Source organism: Alternaria incomplexa (assembly GCF_024043165.1).
Source record: "Alternaria incomplexa strain BMP 0042 chromosome Unknown scaffold_3, whole genome shotgun sequence".
Lineage (NCBI taxonomy): Eukaryota > Fungi > Ascomycota > Dothideomycetes > Pleosporales > Pleosporaceae > Alternaria > Alternaria incomplexa.
Window position 1 is genome coordinate 688,766 of NW_026249852.1, and position 19,693 is coordinate 708,458.

General features: G+C 53.0%; 9 protein-coding genes across 9 annotated transcripts; 5 read left to right on the forward strand and 4 right to left on the reverse strand.

The window, feature by feature from the left end:
- Positions 1-350: 350 nt before the first annotated feature.
- J4E90_002604 (uncharacterized protein) lies at positions 351-1,886 on the reverse strand (the record flags this gene model as incomplete). The annotated part of the gene is made up of 1 exon (XM_051432183.1): positions 351-1,886. The coding sequence occupies one exon, from the start codon at positions 1,884-1,886 to the stop codon at positions 351-353; it is 1,536 nt and encodes a 511-aa protein (XP_051293605.1).
- A 289-nt stretch (positions 1,887-2,175) lies between these two features.
- J4E90_002605 (uncharacterized protein) lies at positions 2,176-3,754 on the forward strand (the record flags this gene model as incomplete). Its single annotated transcript, XM_051432184.1, has 3 exons — positions 2,176-2,724; positions 2,792-3,533; positions 3,582-3,754. The coding sequence occupies 3 exons, from the start codon at positions 2,176-2,178 to the stop codon at positions 3,752-3,754; spliced, it is 1,464 nt and encodes a 487-aa protein (XP_051293606.1).
- A 31-nt stretch (positions 3,755-3,785) lies between these two features.
- Positions 3,786-5,373, forward strand: J4E90_002606 (uncharacterized protein; the record flags this gene model as incomplete). Its single annotated transcript, XM_051432185.1, has 8 exons — positions 3,786-3,813; positions 3,864-3,955; positions 4,006-4,045; positions 4,101-4,308; positions 4,362-4,511; positions 4,563-4,653; positions 4,700-4,789; positions 4,837-5,373. The coding sequence occupies 8 exons, from the start codon at positions 3,786-3,788 to the stop codon at positions 5,371-5,373; spliced, it is 1,236 nt and encodes a 411-aa protein (XP_051293607.1).
- Positions 5,374-7,144: 1,771 nt separating this feature from the next.
- On the forward strand, positions 7,145-8,559 carry J4E90_002607 (uncharacterized protein; the record flags this gene model as incomplete). The annotated part of the gene is made up of 3 exons (XM_051432186.1): positions 7,145-7,394; positions 7,439-8,421; positions 8,473-8,559. The coding sequence occupies 3 exons, from the start codon at positions 7,145-7,147 to the stop codon at positions 8,557-8,559; spliced, it is 1,320 nt and encodes a 439-aa protein (XP_051293608.1).
- A 545-nt stretch (positions 8,560-9,104) lies between these two features.
- On the reverse strand, positions 9,105-9,686 carry J4E90_002608 (uncharacterized protein; the record flags this gene model as incomplete). The annotated part of the gene is made up of 2 exons (XM_051432187.1): positions 9,105-9,458; positions 9,519-9,686. 2 exons carry the CDS (start codon positions 9,684-9,686, stop codon positions 9,105-9,107), a joined length of 522 nt encoding a protein of 173 aa, XP_051293609.1.
- Positions 9,687-10,285: 599 nt separating this feature from the next.
- On the forward strand, positions 10,286-10,527 carry J4E90_002609 (uncharacterized protein; the record flags this gene model as incomplete). Its single annotated transcript, XM_051432188.1, has 2 exons — positions 10,286-10,394; positions 10,466-10,527. The coding sequence occupies 2 exons, from the start codon at positions 10,286-10,288 to the stop codon at positions 10,525-10,527; spliced, it is 171 nt and encodes a 56-aa protein (XP_051293610.1).
- Positions 10,528-10,877: 350 nt separating this feature from the next.
- On the reverse strand, positions 10,878-14,149 carry J4E90_002610 (uncharacterized protein; the record flags this gene model as incomplete). Its single annotated transcript, XM_051432189.1, has 4 exons — positions 10,878-13,063; positions 13,115-13,343; positions 13,398-14,097; positions 14,145-14,149. The coding sequence occupies 4 exons, from the start codon at positions 14,147-14,149 to the stop codon at positions 10,878-10,880; spliced, it is 3,120 nt and encodes a 1,039-aa protein (XP_051293611.1).
- Positions 14,150-14,531: 382 nt separating this feature from the next.
- J4E90_002611 (uncharacterized protein) lies at positions 14,532-15,567 on the forward strand (the record flags this gene model as incomplete). The annotated part of the gene is made up of 2 exons (XM_051432190.1): positions 14,532-15,116; positions 15,169-15,567. 2 exons carry the CDS (start codon positions 14,532-14,534, stop codon positions 15,565-15,567), a joined length of 984 nt encoding a protein of 327 aa, XP_051293612.1.
- Positions 15,568-16,436: 869 nt separating this feature from the next.
- J4E90_002612 (uncharacterized protein) lies at positions 16,437-19,282 on the reverse strand (the record flags this gene model as incomplete). Its single annotated transcript, XM_051432191.1, has 2 exons — positions 16,437-18,903; positions 18,999-19,282. The coding sequence occupies 2 exons, from the start codon at positions 19,280-19,282 to the stop codon at positions 16,437-16,439; spliced, it is 2,751 nt and encodes a 916-aa protein (XP_051293613.1).
- Positions 19,283-19,693: the final 411 nt, after the last annotated feature.

Below are 19,693 nucleotides of genomic sequence, written 5' to 3' on the forward strand. Positions count from 1 at the left end.
GACGTCACAGCTGCCCGCACTTACGCGTTCGTCAGGCCACTGCCACCAGCCACCACCGCCGCAATCGGCAACATTATTTTGCGGGGGTGCCGAGAGCCGGACGATCCTGGCGGTTACCGCACGACTTTACCTTAGCCTCCGCTTAAGCCTCACTTGCAGCTTCTAGCATGCTTCAAACGTGTACAGATTCCTATTTCCAAGGCTTCTAGACGTCGAAGCTTACGCTTAGTCCATAGCCAACGCAGTTCAAGTCGTCAGCGTAACCACGGCAGACCAAGGAGACACAAGTGGCATACTCGCACCAAGGGTATCATTTTAACTTCTACTATGCTACTGGGACCACGTCTCGATCAATTGCTCCATATTCGCACTTGCTTGTCGGCGCCACCACTTCCTACCCTTTCACCATCCGGACTCCAATCCAGCGCAAATACCTGGTCCTTGTGCCCTGGCAGGTCCTCCTTTAGTTTACCAGTCCTCATGTCCCACACCTTCAGAGTCGTGTCTTTGCTGCAACTCGCCAACAGTCGGCTATCGGCGGAGAAGCAGGTCATGTATACCGGCCCAACGTGCGCTCTCAATGTGTTGAGGAACTTTCCATCTCGTGCCGACCACAGTTTGACGTGGTTGTCCCATGCTGCAGACGCCAGGAGGGCACCGTCTGGGGAGAAAGTGACCTGGTTGATCTGCTTTTGATGGCCTGTCATTCTGGTGACTGGCTTCGTACTGGTCAAAGGCGTCCATAGGATGATGGTGCAATCTTCCGAAGCAGTCGCTAAGCGTTCTACTACTTCGCCGTTGATGGTAGCGGCCTTCTCAAAGCGCGCTTTGGCTTTTGCGAGCTTCTCCTCCGGGCTAGACGGTACCTTCCGCGTGTGGTCGTGATACGAGGTGCGCAGGACAAAGTCGGTAGAAAGTGCGAGATGGTTGACCCAATGCGCATGGCCAGATAGCGTGTTCACGAGTGTACCTGTCGCCGCGTCCCAGACCTTTATGGACTTGTCATGAGAGGCGGTATATATCCGTCCAGTACCACCCCACTTCACGCACGTCACATTGCTCTTGTGACCGGACAAGGCGTAGTCGATTCTGCCGCCAACCGCATCCCAGACTCTTACTGTACCGTCCTTTGATGACGACGCAACTCGAGGCCGGCCAGGCTCTTGCAGATGGTAGGGCTCCCAAGAGAGTGACGTGATGAAACTGGTGTGACCTTTGAGAGCACTCCCAATCTGTTTCCCAGTGCTCGGGTCCCATATCCGCACTTCGTTGTCGTAGCCACCGGAAGCAAGTAGAGAGCCATCAGGTGAGTAGCTGACTGCAAGGACCCATCTTGAGTGCCCCTTCATAGTATGCACTGGTGTTCCTGTGTCGCAGTCCCATATCCTCACTGTCTTGTCTCCGCTACCACTTGCCATCCTGCTGGAGCTGACTGGCGAAAAGTTTACTGACAGAATGTTGTCTCCGTGACCCGAAACCGCGGCTGAGCAACGCGAGACTGCCTTGACGCGGAAGACTGCCTGCGGCGCATACTGGAGCACGATCTCGTTTTCTGCTGACGCTTTGCCAGGCTTGACCAAGGCATTGTATAGGTCGTCCTTGTCGGCAAGCGCTTCGGTTGCGCCGTCTGGGAAGAAGCGGTACGGTATCTGATCGTCGGCTTGGTCTTTGAGGTTGTTGAGCAAAAGTTCGAGGTTCTTGGTGGATGCTTGCGATAACGGTACAGTGAGTACTGGGATACTCCCACTTTCGCCAGTGGCTTGGTCGACGAAGCGCACCCGTACAGTGCCATCAGGTATAGTAGTGTCGATGTCTTGTTGCTCGCGCGCAAATTCGGCTTGCGCGCGCTTCTGGCGCTTTGAAGGCGGTGGATACTGAGTCGCCATAGTTCAGATATCCTGCAGTACGATTTTCGAGTTAGTTACCAGCGTGGCAGAGCTGTTTCTTACTTGCGAAGGCCCCGCTGCTACCGTAAGAAGGGAAAATAATTTCTGGGCGTTATCGATAACAGACGCGCTAGCAGCCTGGGAACAGTGGGGCGGCGCGCTGACCTGTTCCTCGACGCGTCTTCTTCCTTTCATCTCGTCATTCGCTCACGCGCCTTCAACCCGCTCCAGAGCTGGAGTTGGTGACGTCCCCAATTGCTCAACGGCTAATCTCGCAGCGCTAACCATCATGTTCCAACGATCCAGGCCTTCAACCTCGCAGAGCAACTCCGGGTCTACATCGTATGGGTACTACGGATACGGTGACTACAACACGACTACTACGTCCCGACCAGGCACTCGCAGGAACACAGGGAGACCCTCAACTGCGCGACCGAGGACTGGGGCCTCTACTATCGCTAGGGTCGAGGCTCAGAACGTTGTCTGTGCCATTGCCGAGTCTCGTGGTATCTCACCCACTGTTGGCTTGGCTTTCGTGAATCTCGACACTGCAGAAGCAGTACTCTGTCAAATCTGCGATAGTCAAACCTTCGTTCGAACAGTTCACAAACTAAAGGTCTACGGTCCATCCGAGATTCTGATCGTGTCTACTGCGGCGAGCCCTAGATCAAAGCTCTTCTCGATCGTTGAAGAAAACCTCGAAGACATTGGAAGTAAGCTGACCCTGCTTGATCGCCGCTACTGGGCTGAGTCGACCGGATATGAGTACATTCAGTCTTTAGCGTTCAGAGAGGACGTCGAAGCAATCAAGATTTCCGTCACTGGCAACTACTATGCGGTGTGTTGCATCGCAGCAGTGAGTCCTTTGTTTGACTTCTGAGTGCTGTTCATAACCCAATTTATAGGCACTCAAGTACATTGATCTGGGCTTAGGTATGGTCTTCTCCGCTCACTCCCTTCGCATGAGATATGAGCCATCTGAAGGATCGATGATGATCGACGTGTCTACCATTTACTCGCTTGAACTGGTTCAGAATCTCCGCGATCCGAAGTCAAGAGATTGCCTATTTGGTCTTCTCAACGAGACATTGACGCCCATGGGAGCACGCCTTCTTCGGAGCAATGTCTTACAGCCACTCACGGAGCCAGAGGTACTCAACACACGGTATGCTGCAGTCGACGATATGACCAAAAAGGAAGAGTTGTTCTTCGCAACCCGGGCAGCGCTGAAGGACTTCCTCGATGCCGACCGCATACTGACTGCGCTGATTGTCGCTCCAAGCAAGACCACTCTGCAGACAACGGAGCAATCCATCAATCACGTCATTATGCTCAAGCAATTCGTCAACTCCGTAAGCCCGGTCTTCGAAGCCCTTACTGGGACTGCATCTGTCATGTTGAACAACATCCGCGAGATATGTGCCCCAGAGAACGTCGCACCTGTCCAGGAACTTATCGACCGTGTCATCAACGAGGACACCACTTATGCAAGGCAGCCTTTGGAACTCAGGAACCAGCGCACTTACGCCGTGAAATCTGGTGTGAATGGGCTGCTTGATGTTGCGCGTACAACTTACAAAGAAGCTACTGAAGATGCGTACCAGCATTCAACAGAGCTCAGTCGTGAGATACAATTCATCGTTTTCAGTAAACCTACTCACTAACTTCGTGAAGAGGAGTGCGATATTCGGCTAGACCTCAAATACGATACGGCACGCCAGTTCTTCATGAAGATCGCAACAACCGAGCTGGAAGGCAAAGCACTACCGCCGATATTCACCAACATCATTCGCCGCAAGAACAACATCGAATGCCAGACTTTAGAATTAATGAAGCGTAATCAGAAGGCATGTGGCTACATGCAGTGATTCGGGCTTTGCTGACCACTATCAGATCGCCATGTCGCACCAAGAAGTCATCCTCATGAGTACAGTCAAACTTTAAACGACGATGCTCCTGCTTACTAACCATCATCAGGCGATGAAGCGGTCGAGGCTCTCATCGATGAGGTCCGCAGTCATGTGTCTATCTTGTTCAAGATCTGTGAAGCAGTCGCGATGCTAGACATGGTGACTATGCTTCGACTGTCTGTCATGTTGATGAGGCTGACCGAGAGTAGATTGCGGCCTTCGCTCATCTGGTCACAGTGAATAACTACAGTGAGTAGCATCCGTTCCATGGCGCTCAACGTAAGCCAGGCTGATATCTCCTCAGCTCAGCCGCAGCTCACCGATACGCTTGCAATCGAGGCCGGAAGACACCCGATCAAGGAGAAAATCATGAAGAGCAAATTTGTCCCCAACGATGTCTATGCTACACAACAGACGCGGTTCCAGATCATCACTGGTTGCAACATGAGTGGCAAGAGCACTTATATCCGATCCGTGGCTTTGATGACAATCATGGCCCAGATCGGCTGCTAGTACGTTTGATTGGATTGCAAACTCTGAATTTCTGTGTACTAACTGCTTGCAGCGTTCCTGCTAACTATGCCTCATTTCCTATTCTGCATCAGCTGTTCGCTAGACTGGGCATGGATGACAACATTGAAACTAATGTTTCTACCTTTGCCGCGGAAATGAAAGAGATTGCCTTCATCCTACGCAATGTTGATCGACGTAGCTTGTAGGAGACCGATCCATGAGTGGGTACCTTATCATTGCTGACAGAAAATAGAGTCCTAATCGATGAGCTAGGTCGAGGCACCAGTACTAGAGATGGTCTAGCCATTGCGTTAGCTATCGCGGAAGCCCTCGTTTCGAGTCGTGTATGTGAATATGCCCCATTGCTGCCGCCTTCTAACGTATCACAAGGCTCTTGTTTGGTTCGCAACCCACTTCAAAGATCTTGCGACTATCATGAGTGACCGCGCTGGAGTTCAGAACCTACACCTGGCAGTTGAGGTGAGGGCGTTTCCATTCTTTCCACATCAAACCACTCACATTCTTAGATGGAAGACGCGCACAGCATGACGATGCTCTACAAGACCGCCCAGGGAGTCGTCCAAGAGATCCACTATGGCCTAACGCTTGCGCGTGTGGTTCCTTTCCCACCCGGGGTTGTGGAGCATGCTACCTTGGTTGCACAACAGGTCGAGCGTCATATGCTGCGAAAGAAAAAAGCATCCGAAACTGTGCTCAAGGAGAAGCGACGCAAGCTCGTCCTCAATCTCAAGGAGCATCTCGTTCAAGCACACACTGGTGTGTTAGAGGGGGAGGTTCTCACTGCATGGCTTAAGGAATTACAAAAGGAGTTTGTGAATCGTATGACTGCTCTGGAAGCTGAATCTGCAAACGCAGGTCAAGAGAGTGAGGACGAAGAAATGATAGACAGGAGCGAGCTGAGTGAAGAAGAGCGACCTAGCACGTCCGCCAGTCCGTCGGTCATATCAATTGACTCGCATACTAGCTCCACGGATTCTGATTCTACCATTCGGGCAATGTCAGAAGCATCTACTCTGAGAGCAGTCTCCAGTAACGAGCGCTAGCAGTAACGACCATATGCTCCTATGCCTGCTAGTAGCATGGGGAAGGGCTGATATACGTGTAGGCAAGAGATTGCTGTATAAAGGCCTTCAAAGCCCAGTGTGATCAAAATCAGAACTCAATAGGATAGTGATTGCTGATATACATCTGTGCATAACCAGAGTTACTCGTGAAATGACCCCAAGTTCAAGCGCGAAGCCCACAAGACTAGTATCATGGTCACAAAAGTTGATCCGGTGTCGATCTTGCCGAACTTGTGTCTGGCCCACTTAGCGCGTGAAGCATCGGATTCCAGGGTCATGATTGGAGGCGCTGCAAAGTGCGGGGGTCCTTATCGCTCCTTCTCCGATTAAATCCCTACTTCGGACGGAACAACTCCAGGGCTGCTGTCGGACCTTGCAACCTTATATAAGCGATCGTATACAGACCCTCATCGCGGCAACCGTCCTGTCGCTCGTTAGAGCGCGCTAGGTGAACGCATGCAGTGCAACCAACCCAACACCTTAGTACCCGGCACCCCGGTGCACTGCTGCTCGTCACCCAAAGGCTACCCCAGCCTGCCGAGTCGGCCCCGTATGGCATGGTCTTAGCGTGGTGTTCACCAGCCGCGCGAGCATCAGCTTCAGTCATCATTTGCACTATCTTTGCTTTCCCTGTCAATCTAAATCGCCATGCCTCGACCAAAGAAACCCGGGGTAGAACCTAAAAGAAGATCGCGAAATGGCTGCTGGTATTATCCTAGATCAATGGAGTCTGTTCATTCTTACTCACCAAACACAGGCCGTGTAAAGCTCGAAAGGTCAAATGGTAAAGCAGTTCTAATCGTGGTCTCATCAGAGAGTACTAATAGCATCTCACAGTGGAGAAGAGAAGCCAAGCTGTACCAACTGCGAGCGCCAAGGGGAAACATGCGACTACAGCATAAGACTCAACTGGGGAGGCCGTTCAAAGAAAGATAAGACAAGTACAGCCTCTGATGCTTCGAGTGCAGCGTCTGGCAGTCCGTACCAGTCCTCCTTCCCATTTGAAGAGAACGTTTTCTCGTCTGCCCCCGAACACCCCGTGCAATCACAACATGCACGATCAACATCAAGAACATCCCCACCTAGATCTACGCATTCCATTGATCCAGCTTTGATGCAAAAGCCGTATGATGCCATCCGTACTGAAGCGTCGGGTGCGGACATCTATCTTCAAACCCAAACATTCACGTCCGTTCCCTACAACCATACACAGTATCAGAGTACTGTTGACGCTCGGTCGCATGTCACGTATGATTCGGCTGCCCCCAACTCCCGTAACGCTGGGCTCACATATGCCAATCCTACGATGCCGCTGCCACTGCCGGGTTCAGTGGATTCGATGGCCAAACGCCAGCAGTATGGCTTCTCTACAGACTCGAACACACCAACGTTCCCAGACACAAATTCGCCAAACACACTTTCACCAACGCCATACAGTCCATACTCGGCTATGCCGCTAACACCGATGTCAATTGGCTCTGAAGGAAACATTATGCAAACGTCATCAACACCGCAAAATTCAGCACAATCACCGCCGGATCTCCGTCGTGTGTCTGTCCAGTCTCTCATCAATGATCTTCCAAGAAAGCGATCACGGCCTGCCGGTGACGAGGTCGGACGTGGCCGACAATATCCAATTGCTGATTCTGCTTTCACCACCTACGGATACGACTTGGGTCTCCCTGATATCGATACTCCGAGGAATGACGACTTTTCTGCTATTGCCATCTTCAGCCCACAAAGCAACACCATGGGGTTTAACGAGGACACACCGTATGGTAGCGCTGATCCCCACGGCAAAGACATGGCCTTCGAAAGCGGGGGTTATTATGCAAAACCAGTTCCGATCAGGATTTCGAAGTCTCTAGAACCACTGCCTTCACTGCTCGTAGAGAACCAGATGAATCTCCTGTACTTCCATCACTTCATCAATCACACAGCGCGGGTTCTTGTCAACCATGACTGCGAGCGGAATCCGTTTCGAGAGATTTTACCAGAGAGTAGGTAAACGTTAATCTTCATGGATCATTGTTAACAGTGGCAGTGGCTGTACAAGACGAGAACATAATGAATCTTCTTCTCGCATATAGCGCTGCACACCGAGCACGCATGCTCAATCACCCCGAGCCCTCAAATCGCATCGCCGTCTGGGTGCAAGACGTATTCCCCAAGCTACGTGAAGCGCTCAACGATGACCCCAACACTGTCTCCGACAGTACTTTAGCAGCAGTGATAATGATGGCGAGTCTGGAGGTTATATCTTCTGGAACATTCGAGGTACCCGTATCCTGGCAAAGCCATCTAACCATGGCGCGGCAGATGATCATCCAGCGTGGCGGGCCAAAGGGCATGGGGCGGCATGATCGTGTGGCCTACTTCCTTTCGCGCTGGTTCGCATACCTGGACGTCCTCGGATCATTGAGTGGAAACAAGAACGACACACCTCTTGGCTCTTTCTACTGGTCTAGCGAAAATGCTTCCGCGGACGAAGATTTTGAGATTGACTGTCTAATGGGTTTTACAACAAGATGTGTGGGATCTTTGGCTCGCGTTTCTGAACTAGCGAAGCGCTGTGAACCGCAGCGCATTGATGAAGAAGGCAATGTAAGGGAGGGCTGGACTCCTAGCCCTGAGATTATAGAGGAAGCCATTGAGCTTCGTCACGCACTGGACGAAGGCTTACTAGGCCGCAACATCAGGAAAGGATGCAACCACCGCTCGAGTACTTCCTCTGAGTCTGAAGGTGCATGGGATGCAACCGAGATCTACGCGACCAACGAATTATTCCACTGGGCAGGTCTAATCCACTTGTATCGTCGCGTTCTCGGAAAACCCGCCATGGACCACGAAGTTCAGCAAGCCGTGCGAGAGATTGTGGGCCTACTGTACAAGATCCGGAGAGGAAGCACAGCAGAGGCATGTTTGATCTTTCCCATGTTTGCTGCTGGCTGCGATGCGCAAGACGAAGGACAGAGGGAGAAGATTATCGAGCGGCTGAGGAGTGTGGAGGGCTTCGGACTGAACCATGTAAGCTTCTGTTATCAGAAAGTAAAGACTGACTTGCTTACTCCGTATTAGGTGCCCAAGATCAGTACGCTCATGAAGAGCGTCTGGGATACCGGTAAACCGTGGGAGTCGCTCGTCTCTGGCGAGTTCTTCGGTTGAGAATGCCTTTGTGAAGAGATATTGCAGTGCCAAGGTCCACGAATCGATGCGATGACTATGACGAGTCACCACAGAGTGCTAGTGATGCTGCATTCATGTCAATCTTATAAAAGAACCCGACAGCATGGCCATTTGGTGGATCGATGGAAATGACTTCTGGGCAATGAGGCTTGCACTGCCCATGTAGAGTCAGCGCAAAGATGGCGTCCGTCGACTACACGCCCTCGACGCCGAGCATGAGAGATGCGATAGACTGGCCAATCTAAGGATCTGAAAGACGAGAGTTTGATGGATTTGAGACTTGAAAGAAAGTTGGCGCGAATATCAGACTGATGCGATATTACGGCGAAGATAGCGTAGCACATAGGCATGAGCAGAGAGGCAGATCGACCGGCGACAACCAATCGAATGTAGGAATGCAGTATTTCTGAGGGGTATCATCCATCCATCTGATATACATATCATCATATTATGCAAATGCCCTCCATGAAGCCTCAAACCCTCTGACCCACCACACCAGCATCCACGCACCAAAATAACCACCCTCACCAAGGCCACCAACCCCCTCTAGCAACTCTCCCCACAGCCCTCGTCCCCTTCCCCACCTCATCAGCCCCCTCCCTAACCTCCTCCACAACCGCATCAACCGCCTGCCCAAACTCCTCCCTCTCCCTCTCCATCGCCTCCGTAGCCTGTCCCCACTTCTGCTGCGCCATCCACCGCTGTTTCTCAATCGCCTGCCGCAGCTCTTCCTGTAAATCGCGTATCTCGGCTTTTGTGTCGTGTGTCTCTTCGATGGTTTCGAGTTTGTACCACAGGTAGTAGGTGAGTTGGTATGTGAAGAGGGCGCCGAGGAAGCACTTTAGGAGGGGCGAGCCGAAGGTGCCGTAGTATGCGCTCTGTGGGGGGTTTGTTAGTAAAGAGGATAGAGGGAAGGTGGTTGTTGGGGTATGACGTACTACCCGCGATGGCTCTTTTGGCGGCGGTGCTGAGTTTGGGTTTGGCGGCGAGCTGGGGGGATGCGGTGCTGGTGTTTCGGCTGCGTATGTTCTTCGGGACGTATGGCCTATGCGATTGGGTATCGCGCTTCTACTCCATATCGACCGTGTTGCTCTGATGTGATTCATGGTGTCGTAAAGCTGCCAACTTTTGTCCCCGCTTCTGAGCTCGTTCGGTCGCCGCTGCAAGGTAGCCAGGTACTGCGCGAGGGGAGGTGTCGAAGAACGTAAGGTATGACGTTAATTTGTTTGCGAAAATGCGACACAGACTATTGCGCCGACGGTGGTAGAGCTCTCCACGTGCAAAGAAGCGCAGATGCGACAAAAGTCTCCCGACAGAAAACGGTATAAACCTCCGTCCACTATCTCCGCGAATCCAGCTAATGCCGGTACCCTAGCGCCGCCGCACAGACCCATGCGATGCACTTTCCAAAGGGAACACGTTCACCATACATCTTGAACCCTCATTTCCGCTTCTCTTCTCCCCTCTTACCAGACACTAGACGCTCGCTTCCTTTTTCCCGTAACCTTCCTGGTCCGCGCGATTTACAGCCACCTACTCGTTTCACGTACACAAACACACATCATAATGGTACGACACTACCCCCTTCGCGGCGCAATGGAGCGGCTCTCCCTCCTTTTGTCGCATACACACAACAGATGGAATAGGTAGCTAACCACCGCCGCCAATCCTGCAGGCGCAAACACCACAACAACGCCAGGCAAACATGCGTTTCGCCAAGGCGCAGGAGAAGAAGATGGGCAAGCCCGAGTCAACGGAGCCCGTGGTCAAGAAGAGGGCGCCTCAGAAGAGCCCCATTAGCAGGTTCTGGATCAGTACGTTCTTCTCGCCCCGTGGTCTATATTGTTAGATCTTGTAAGGACATGTACTGACTAGTGTCCCACAGTTGTTCTTGCTTTCATACTAGTCGGCGGTCTGCTCTTCGAGGTCCTTAAGCTCTTCTTTTAGAAAGCTGGGGTCATGCGACGCGATGCGATGTGATCGATTACCGGACGGATACGACTTGAACTTGATTTCGATTTCGATTTCGATCTTCCATACGTGGAGAAATAACACAAAGCACACATATATGCTGGGAGAGCGGATAAAAGGGAAAAGTTGGGAACAGCTTGGAGGAGCAACTTGGCTTTGAGGCCACTTTCTTGCGTCAACTACATAGGGCATACGGCGTTATAGAGGCATCGTTGCGGCATCAAGGGGACTTGGTATAGCCGATTTTGTGGTAGCAAATTACCATTGAGCATTTGATATCACATTTGTCCAAGACTCAGACACCCATCTGCAGCGTGCCTAGGCTACTACTCCTCCGGTGCATCGGCACCCTCATCCATGACCACAGTCCGCCTCTTCTTTTTCTTCTTCTTGACTTTGCCTTCTTCCTCGCCCTCAGCTGCGCCTTCGGCTGCGTTCTCGTCTTGGCCCTCAGGCTTGACCTTCTTCTTTTTCTTCTTCTTGATAGGCGCTGCTTTTTCCTCTTCACCAACTTCCGCTTCCGGTGGAGGCGTTTCGGCTGGCTCGTCTCCTTCCACAGCAACCTTTCTGACCTTTCTCTTCTTTTTCTTGACGGCAACTTCTTCTTTGACGTGTAATCTCTCGCTCGCTCGCTGCATTTCAAGCCGTAGTCGCTCGACTTCCTGGAGCGCCTTCTTCATCTCCGCGTCTTCCTGGGCCTTCCTCTCGACTTCGAGTTGAGTGAGCTTGCGATTTGATATGCCTTCGTCATCCAAGCTCAATGACCCAAGACCGGAGCTGTCCACCTGCAACAGCGATTTTTTTGTCTTCCCTGGACGTGGTTGCACGATGTCATCTCTCGAAGCGTCTGGTGCAGCAGGTCCAAGTGTCTCATCGCCCATGATGTCGACTTTGCGCACAGGCTTGCGCGGACTCCGCGATCGCGGTAGATGTTCAGACGATGACCCTTTGCTGTCTAGGTTGAGCTCCATAATTGGAATCGAATCGATGTCGAGCTCGTTATTCTCCCTATTGCCATCTCGCACTATCCTACTCAGTGGTGTGACTGCGCCGCTGCCCTTATCCGCTTCGGGGTCGATGTAGAACGGATCATCTTTGTAGCGTTCTTTTCTTTCAGCTTTCCGACGCGCAATGATATCAGCGTCCAGATATTCATCCTCCGCTGCGTTTTGGTATGATGTAGGTTCTTTATGCGGGGCATCCAGGCGATCCGCAGCCGGTGTAGCAACAGCAGGAGGCTCTGAGTACGCGGCTGCAGGCTCCGAATAAGCCGCATATACATCATCTTCCTCTGTCTCAAAGCCTTCTGCATCAGCTGTGTAGAGCAAATGCTGTAGGTTGGGATTGATTGGTGTATCCAGATCCAGATCTTTAGGTAAAGGAACCTTGCGTTGAGCACCAGGAGCGACCGGGTTAAGCTCAGCGCCAGAAAAGAGGGCAGGTATAGCTTGGGTAAGTAGTAGCGGTGGATCGGTGAATGCGTCCTGGTCCGCGCTAGCAGCTGTGCCTGATGCAGCTTCTGCAGCGAGACGCATGAGTTCAAGGTACTCAACTGCCCGTTCCTGGACTTCCAGACTAGGGTGTGTGGAGAGCGGCTCTAAAAAGTGGATAATACGTGCCATGAGAAGGGACATGAGCGTTTTGCGCTCTGGAGTCCATGAGACTTGATCGTTTCCAGCCATGCTAGAGAAGACCTTGGGTATCGCTTGCAGATATACAGCGAGCGTCCTCGAAGATAGTTGGAGAGAAGATGGGTGTAGCAGAGAGGTCATGACTGGCTCTGGGCGGGTGAGGTAGTTGGCGTACTCTCCAACCAGCCAGCCAGCGTATTCCAGTACACCTTGGCCGCCGTTTCCGGATGCTGGGAACATTTGGTCTCTCCGATCAACGAGCACGAGCGACTGTGCGGCATCTATAGCTTCTGATCGAACGCTCTTCACCCGAATGGCAACGTTCTGCAATTCGTGTCCGATGCCACCACCAATGTCGTCTGAATGTTCTATTTCTTCCTCCTCTTCCATAACCGAGGTTGCTTTTGTTGCTGGTGATACCCTGACTAGCTGAGTAAGTACATCAATGTACCATTCGAAGTCGGCAATGTTGCTGTAAGTATCGCGTGAACACATCTCCAGGATCCTCCGAATGACGCTTATCCTATAGTCGTCTGGCAGTGGTGGCGGCTGGTCGGATTTCTGTTCGTGCTGAGGCAGATTCTCTTCTGCGTCGGAGTCGTCGTCACCATAAGGTGATATGCCAGTCAGCCTACCTCGATCATTGTTGGGATCGCTCGCCGCTGAGGCAATTGGTGCATTTCGTAGCTGTCGCATCAGCCGTCCAACAATCGCTGTGAGGTTGTCTGCATTAACCATGCCAACCACCAGATCCAAAGCTCGCATTCGTATTGAGATATCGGGGTCGTCGATGCATTCGAGGATGACGTCTTGCTGCTGAGAAACCAAGTATGGATGTGAGGTGACGATCTTCTCGAACGCGAGTAGTGCGACATATTTTACTGCAGACTGATGAGAAGCCAAACGTTGAATAACAGTGTATATTAGCTTACAGTTTGCATCTCCCTCTATGATCATCATGCCTCGTAGTTTGCCAACACATAGCTTCGCTACCTCCTCACCTTCAGCAGTGCCTTCTACGGCTTCTAGGATACCACCCTGGATGATACCACTGATACATTCGTAAAGTAACGACATAGCAGACGTCTCCCGTATAATCTTGGTCAACGGAGGTAGCAGTTTCTTGATGAGTCGAGGTTCTAATGGGGTTAATGTTGCAAACTAAGACAGGTCAGTTGAATTTCTGGCGTTATGTCCTCTGAGCTCAGTGCTTACAAGTTTGATGAGCTTAATGGCCATCCAGTTGTTGCCTCCTTCTACCAAGAGATCAAATAGTCTCGGTGCAAGCGGTAGGAAGTCCTGTGGTCTCCTCCATCCCAGCTCGCACACGACGTTGACGATTGCTGCTGTGACACTCGCATCCTCATTGTCATCTAGCAAGCGCTCCTTGATCTTAGGCCATGCGGGTCGCAGTGTCTCTGGATACACAAGAGCCAGCCGGTATAGTGTTACGACGGTCTTCTTCCGGACCATTGCGTGCGAATGCGTCAGGCGCGGTATTAGGTCGGAGAGGACCGAGTTGGCCATGCTCGGGTTTATGACGTGTGGTATCGCGCCTAGCGGGAGGGCGATGTACTGGGGGCTCGAGCTCATGATGTCCTTCTTGAGCTGGTTCTCGGCGAGCACGAGGACTTCGGTATCCCGTCGAAAGCTCTGTACTGCGGCTAGGTAACCCGTGCGCTTCTGCTTGAACTTGGAGCTTGACATGACCTCGAGCACGTTGAAGCTGGCCCAAGACATGTCGTGGCCGAACATCTCGAGGTACGTGAGCTTCATGAGGGCCGTGGCCTTGAGGTCCATGTCGTTGGTCCGTATTTCCTTGCGACATTCTTTTATGCTCTCGGCGATGTACTCGCGCTCGCTGCCTTTGTGGTTTCGGAGGCCCCGAATGAGGTCGAAGAGAGATTTCTCGAACCTAGGGAACTGTTAGTCACGACACTTGTATGGAGATTTGGCGGGCACGACATTTTGGCGTGGCTCAGGCAGCGTCACGCAGTCGTGTGTCGAGGTGTGCAAGCGCGCGAGGAGGGGTAGGTGTGCAGCGTGAGGGTGAAGGTGGTGGGCGACTAGGCATCATCATTGGGAGGCGGTCGTCATGGCGGGCGTGTTTGGCGACATGAAAGCGGGCTCTAGTCGGTCGTCTGCAGGGAAAGCGACTGCTTGTCGGGTCGAGGCTGTTGACGTGCACCTGGAGTCCAGAGGCTCCACTACCGAACGCCCGCTAGTTTCGCCGGCGGAAGCTTGGGACAGGCATCCCCATCAGCTTACCTAACTCGACATGCTTCTCCAGACACTCTGTCGCCATTGACACGCACTCGACACCCCAAGTCGACGCCCGCAGCCGCCAGCATGACACAAGCCAACCTCCTCTCTCCACCCGCGCAAATACCACCGCCCACCGCCCTCGCCCTGTCCCAAAAAGCCCCCCTCGTCCTCTCCACAACACCAACGTCGACGCTCCCGTGGCCCCTCTCGCTGCTCTTCTCCCGCGAGACACCCGAAACATGGACCATCCACGAGAACCTCTTCCTGTCGACACTCCGCACCGGCGACGAGAATGCCGCCCTGTCAATTCTGCAGCGCCTCGAGGCCCGATTCGGCGACCACAACGAGCGCATCATCACATTGCGCGGCATCTACAACGAAGCAACGGCCCGGTCAGACGCCGAGCTGGAGAAAGTGTTCGAGGCGTATGAGAAGATACTCCGCGACGACCCCACCAACATGAGCATCCGGAAGCGGAGGGTTGCCGTGCTCAAGGCGCTGGGCAGGACCGCCGATGCCATCACCGCCGTGGCCGTGCTCCTGAAGAACAGCCCCACCGACTCCGAGGCATGGGCGGAGGCGAGCGAGCTGTATGCGAGCCAGGCAGCGTGGGGACAGGCGATATACTGCGCAGAGGAGGTTCTGCTCATCACGCCGAATGCATGGAGTGTGAGTACCACAGTGCCCCGACGATGCCATACGTGTACTAACCCGCGCTCAGGCTCACGCACACATTGCGACCCTACACTACCTCTCCACAGCCTCCAACAACCCACCCAGCCTCAGCTCCCTCGCCCTCTCACTAAAGCACTTCTGCCGCTCCGTCGAGCTCAACGACGCCTACCTCCGCGGCTACTACGGCCTCAAGCTCCTCACCACAAAGCTCAATGCCATACTCTCCGACTCCGACTCAGCAGCCAAGCGCAACACACAAGAAGACGATGACGTCCCCGTCCCCAACGCCCAAACCGTCAAGAAGCTCGAGGAAATCGCTACAAACAAGCTCGCAGAAATCATAAGGCAATACAAGTCAGGAAACAAGGCCTGGCAAGGCTACGACGAGGCCGAGATCATCGCGGCGCGGGAGCTGTTAGACAGAGACGGCAAGACGGAGCGGTGAGGGACTGCATCCGCAGCAAGTGACTGAAATGGTCATGAAACGGGGCGTTTTGGGCGTCTTTGGTGTAGACACGTGGAATACGTTCCTGGACAAAGTGTTTCCAGCACAGTTGCTAGATACCATTCCAAGTGACTTATTAATCAATCATCAACAAATCATAATGCAAACACCGAGAACATTCACGAGTGCACATGTGTAGCCAGAGATAGAGTGAAGATTGTGCATACAAAGACGCTTAGCAAAGGGTATATATCCATAATTATTATTACGAGAAGAAGCCCGTCAGCTCCCTCTCAATCGCAATTCCCTCGTATGCCCTTTCCCGCTATCTTCGTCCCTGATCAGGTTCAACGCTCCGAAAAAACAACACCGGACCCTTTCATGCAGACCAGAAGAACAAAGATAGATGGATCGTTTCCCAATTCACCCCACACCACAAATGCCCTAATGTGGATATATCTGCCGTCGATGCCAGATGCTAGATGAGATAGCCTAGCGGAGCCGAAACGAAGAAGTAAGAAAAGAATAAGAAAAAGGTAAAACAACGCCTAGAGCTGTTGCAACATGTATATTTTCCTTCGGTTCAACAGAAACAAAAAGAACACCACCTATAAATGCCGGTAAATGAAAAAGAGAAATACAAGAATCTCGGCCATGGGCCATTTTAAATCGCTTCCATATATCTTCAAGAAAGTGGTGGTGGAATGGGGGGAGGAGAAAAGAACAATTAACGGGACTCGTTTCTTCTTGTTGTGTTTCTTTCCCTGGAACCATGATATCCGTTGTACGCGGGCGTTTCTAATGTAATGCGTTTGTAGGTGCGATGAGAAAAAGGTTCGTGTATGCGTCGCGATGGTGCGTAACAACACCTAGATGTTGAGACCGCGAGTGAGATCTTCAAGGCCGGGGCTGTTGTTCTCCTTGCCCTTGGAGTGCTTGTTCTTGCGTGCAGCCATCTTGCCCCAGTCTTCGTCCGCGTCGTCCGTCTCAGCGGGGGCCATCATTTGCGGGCCGGGGCTACCCTTCTTCAAGATGCCCTTGATGGTGCTGGTCCTAGCCTGGTTTGCGCCGCCGCCCGAGGCTTGGAGTGTCATCGAGGTGCCGTTGGAGACGGCGTCGGAGTGGTTGACGACAGGTCGGTACCTAGCAGACAGACCAATGTTAGAACGCTCGGATGGGGCGATGGAGGGAGTGTACCCTGGATTCGGGCCCATGAACGACATGGCGCGCTGCTGTGGTTGGTTTCCGTTGCCTGACATGAAAGACATAGGTCGGTTTTGTCCGTTCGGTACATTGAGGAAACCCCCGCCTCCCATGGTACTGCCCATCGTGCTACCCGCGTAGCCGGGGTTGGGCATCGCCATCGACATCCGGGGATCTTGTTGTTGGGGCTGCTGCTGCATCATCTGTAGCTGCATTTGCTGCATGGCGATCATCTGCTGCATTTGTTGCATCTGCTGCATCTGCTGCATGTAGTCGTTCCCTTGCTGCATTGGGTATCCCATCTGTCCCGTGCCCATTCCCTGCATTTGCCCACCCATCATGGGGTTCATCATGGGGTTCATGCCGTTCATCATGGGCATGTGTGACATCCGCATCGGGTTCTGAGGTTGGCCGTTCGTGTTCATTTGCTGTCCGAGAACACCAGTGAAAGGCCCTCCCTGGGGCTTTTTCGCCGAGGCACCGCCCATGTACTTTTGCTTGGTCATATCCCTCATCTGGATCTGGTCCACGAGCGAAGGCTGCGACATACCAGCATCTTGATACATCATGTTAGGGCCCATGCCCATGTCTCCAGCAATCGAGCCGCCTGCGACTGATCCAGGACCACGCGCAAAGCCATTGAAGCCCATGGACTCTCGGTTCGTCGGCCGTACCAAGCCTCCTCCAATGAAAGAGGAGTTGTACGGATCCTGGGGCAAATGTCTCGCGAAAGCAGGCAGATTGCCTTGGCCCATGCCGCGTTGACTCATGGCACCTGCTGAGGCCGGGCGATCGGGTATGTAGGAAGGCATCGAGTTCGTCGGTTGACTGGGGAATCTGTTGCGAGCTTGACTCGGGAAGCCGTGTTGGGCGAGAATACCCAGCGGTACATCCTCATCTTCCCATTCTTCGGCCTTCATGGAAGTTTCCGACGGGAAGCCCATGTGATCTGCTCCCGGCTCTGCAAGGCCCCCAGGAGCTGTGGTAGACCGTCGCATAGCCTCGCGGGCAAAGTGCATCTGCTGATTCTTGCGTCTCATGAGCTCTTCTTCCTCTCTTCTTTTGATAGCATCCTCCTCGTCCTCGTAGTCTTCGTCGTCGGAGCTTTCCTCAGGTGGTGGCTTGTTCATTTGCTTCTTTTGGTATTCCCTGAATTCGGCCTGCGACATTACTCTCCTACCAGCCGCTGTACCAGGGACGGATGCAGTGTTGCTGTCTGAGGCTACTACGGCAGGTTTCTTTGCGGTCGTGATTTGTTGCTTGGGAGCAGGCTTTGACGGCGCAAACAAGTCTTCGTCCTCAGCGTCATTGTATGGAGAGGCCGTCCGAGCGAGGGAAGCTTTGGGGGTTGTGTTCGTGGTCGTGCTCGAAACAGTGGCTGATCGAGATGAATAGGGGGTCTGGTAAGAATTGGCAGACGACGTTGAGGTGGAGTTGAGCTGTTGTTCCGGAGAGCTTTCGCGATATGACTTCCTATCGGTATATGATTTGCGTACGAACTGTGCATCTGCATCTTCGAAAGTAGGTGCTGGCTGGAAGGTAGGGCTTTCTGAGGCGACTGGCGCATACGATGAGTATTTGTGGGGAGGCGGCGGCGGCGGCGGCGGCGAGTCGTTGTCTGAGTTCGGAGAAGCCATGAGGTTGTCGGTAGAGTTGCGACTGTCCCAGCTCTTCATTGGCGGTTCAATGCCAGTGGGCGGTAGAATCTTGATGGGTTCTGCTTGGAACGTGCGCTTCTCCGAAAGCAGTGAGCGTCCTGCGGTCTCTCGTTGAATTTCGGGAGATTCCTTGCGGCTTAAATGGCCAAACATGTCGTCCTCAAAGCCGCCGAAGTTCAGATCCCCCTCGAGCTTGGGCGGGACTGCAGTGCTCGCGTAGCTGGATGTGGTCATGGCGCGATTTCTGCCACTCCACCCTGTCCCTGACAGATCCTTGTATGAGGAGACGCCGGAGCTTGACTTGGGCAATGAGGGAAGATTCTTGCGGAAAGCGCTCACCGACGACGGAGCCGGAGAGCTGTTGTGTTGTGAGACGGCCGGTCGAGGGATATTAGTAAAGAGGTTGTCGTCGGAGCTGGTGTCGGTGGAAGAAGGAAGTGTAGAGGTGGAGCCATGTTGGCCATTGGCGTAGGGTCTCGAATTGGAAAATTGAGTCCCACTGCTTGACTTGCTGTCGCTAATTAAAGGGTCAGTCCGGCCGACGCTATGACTAGTGGATACGAAGCTTACCGTTTTGACGATCCTGGAGACTCATCGTCAACGGACTGGTTGCGATTTTTGCTGCCAGGATGGCTGAAGCCGCTGAAGCGAGGAAACTTTGATGATCTCTCTTTTTCCTGTGTCTTGCGCTGCTCTTTTGCCTTTTCTACTTCCGTCTTGCTCAGCACCCGGAAGGCACCAGAATCAGCGGGTGCAGTTGTGGTGACTGGGCTCGTTGCGATGTCGACTTCGTCGAACACATTGCCCTGAGACTTCCGACGGGCGGTGAATATCCCTAGGCCTGGCTTGCCCATGTTGACGAGTTGTGGTTTCCAAGTACGAGAAGCGACCAATGCCTCGGGCGGCCTATTCTGATGTGAGATGCGCTATCATATACTCCAAGACGGGCGATGCGTGGCGGTTGTGGTCGAGGAAGGAGCGACGGGTGCGGTCAGGAAGGAGCCAAACGTGGGGATGGACAGGTAACGAATGGACGACTTGATCTAAACGTCTGGTATTAGCTCTGATTTGCGTGCCACTGGCGATTCAGGGTGCTGGCGCAGTGTCGAGAGATGAAGTGAGCGGGCGCGGCGGGTGTTGCTGTGAGAGCTGAGTCGGGAGCGTCGTTGAGGGCAACTTCGTATTACCGCGTTTCAACGTCAGGGCCGTGTCGATCTAGCCGCGTATTGATAATATTATGCGCCTCGAGGGATTCGCTTGCAATA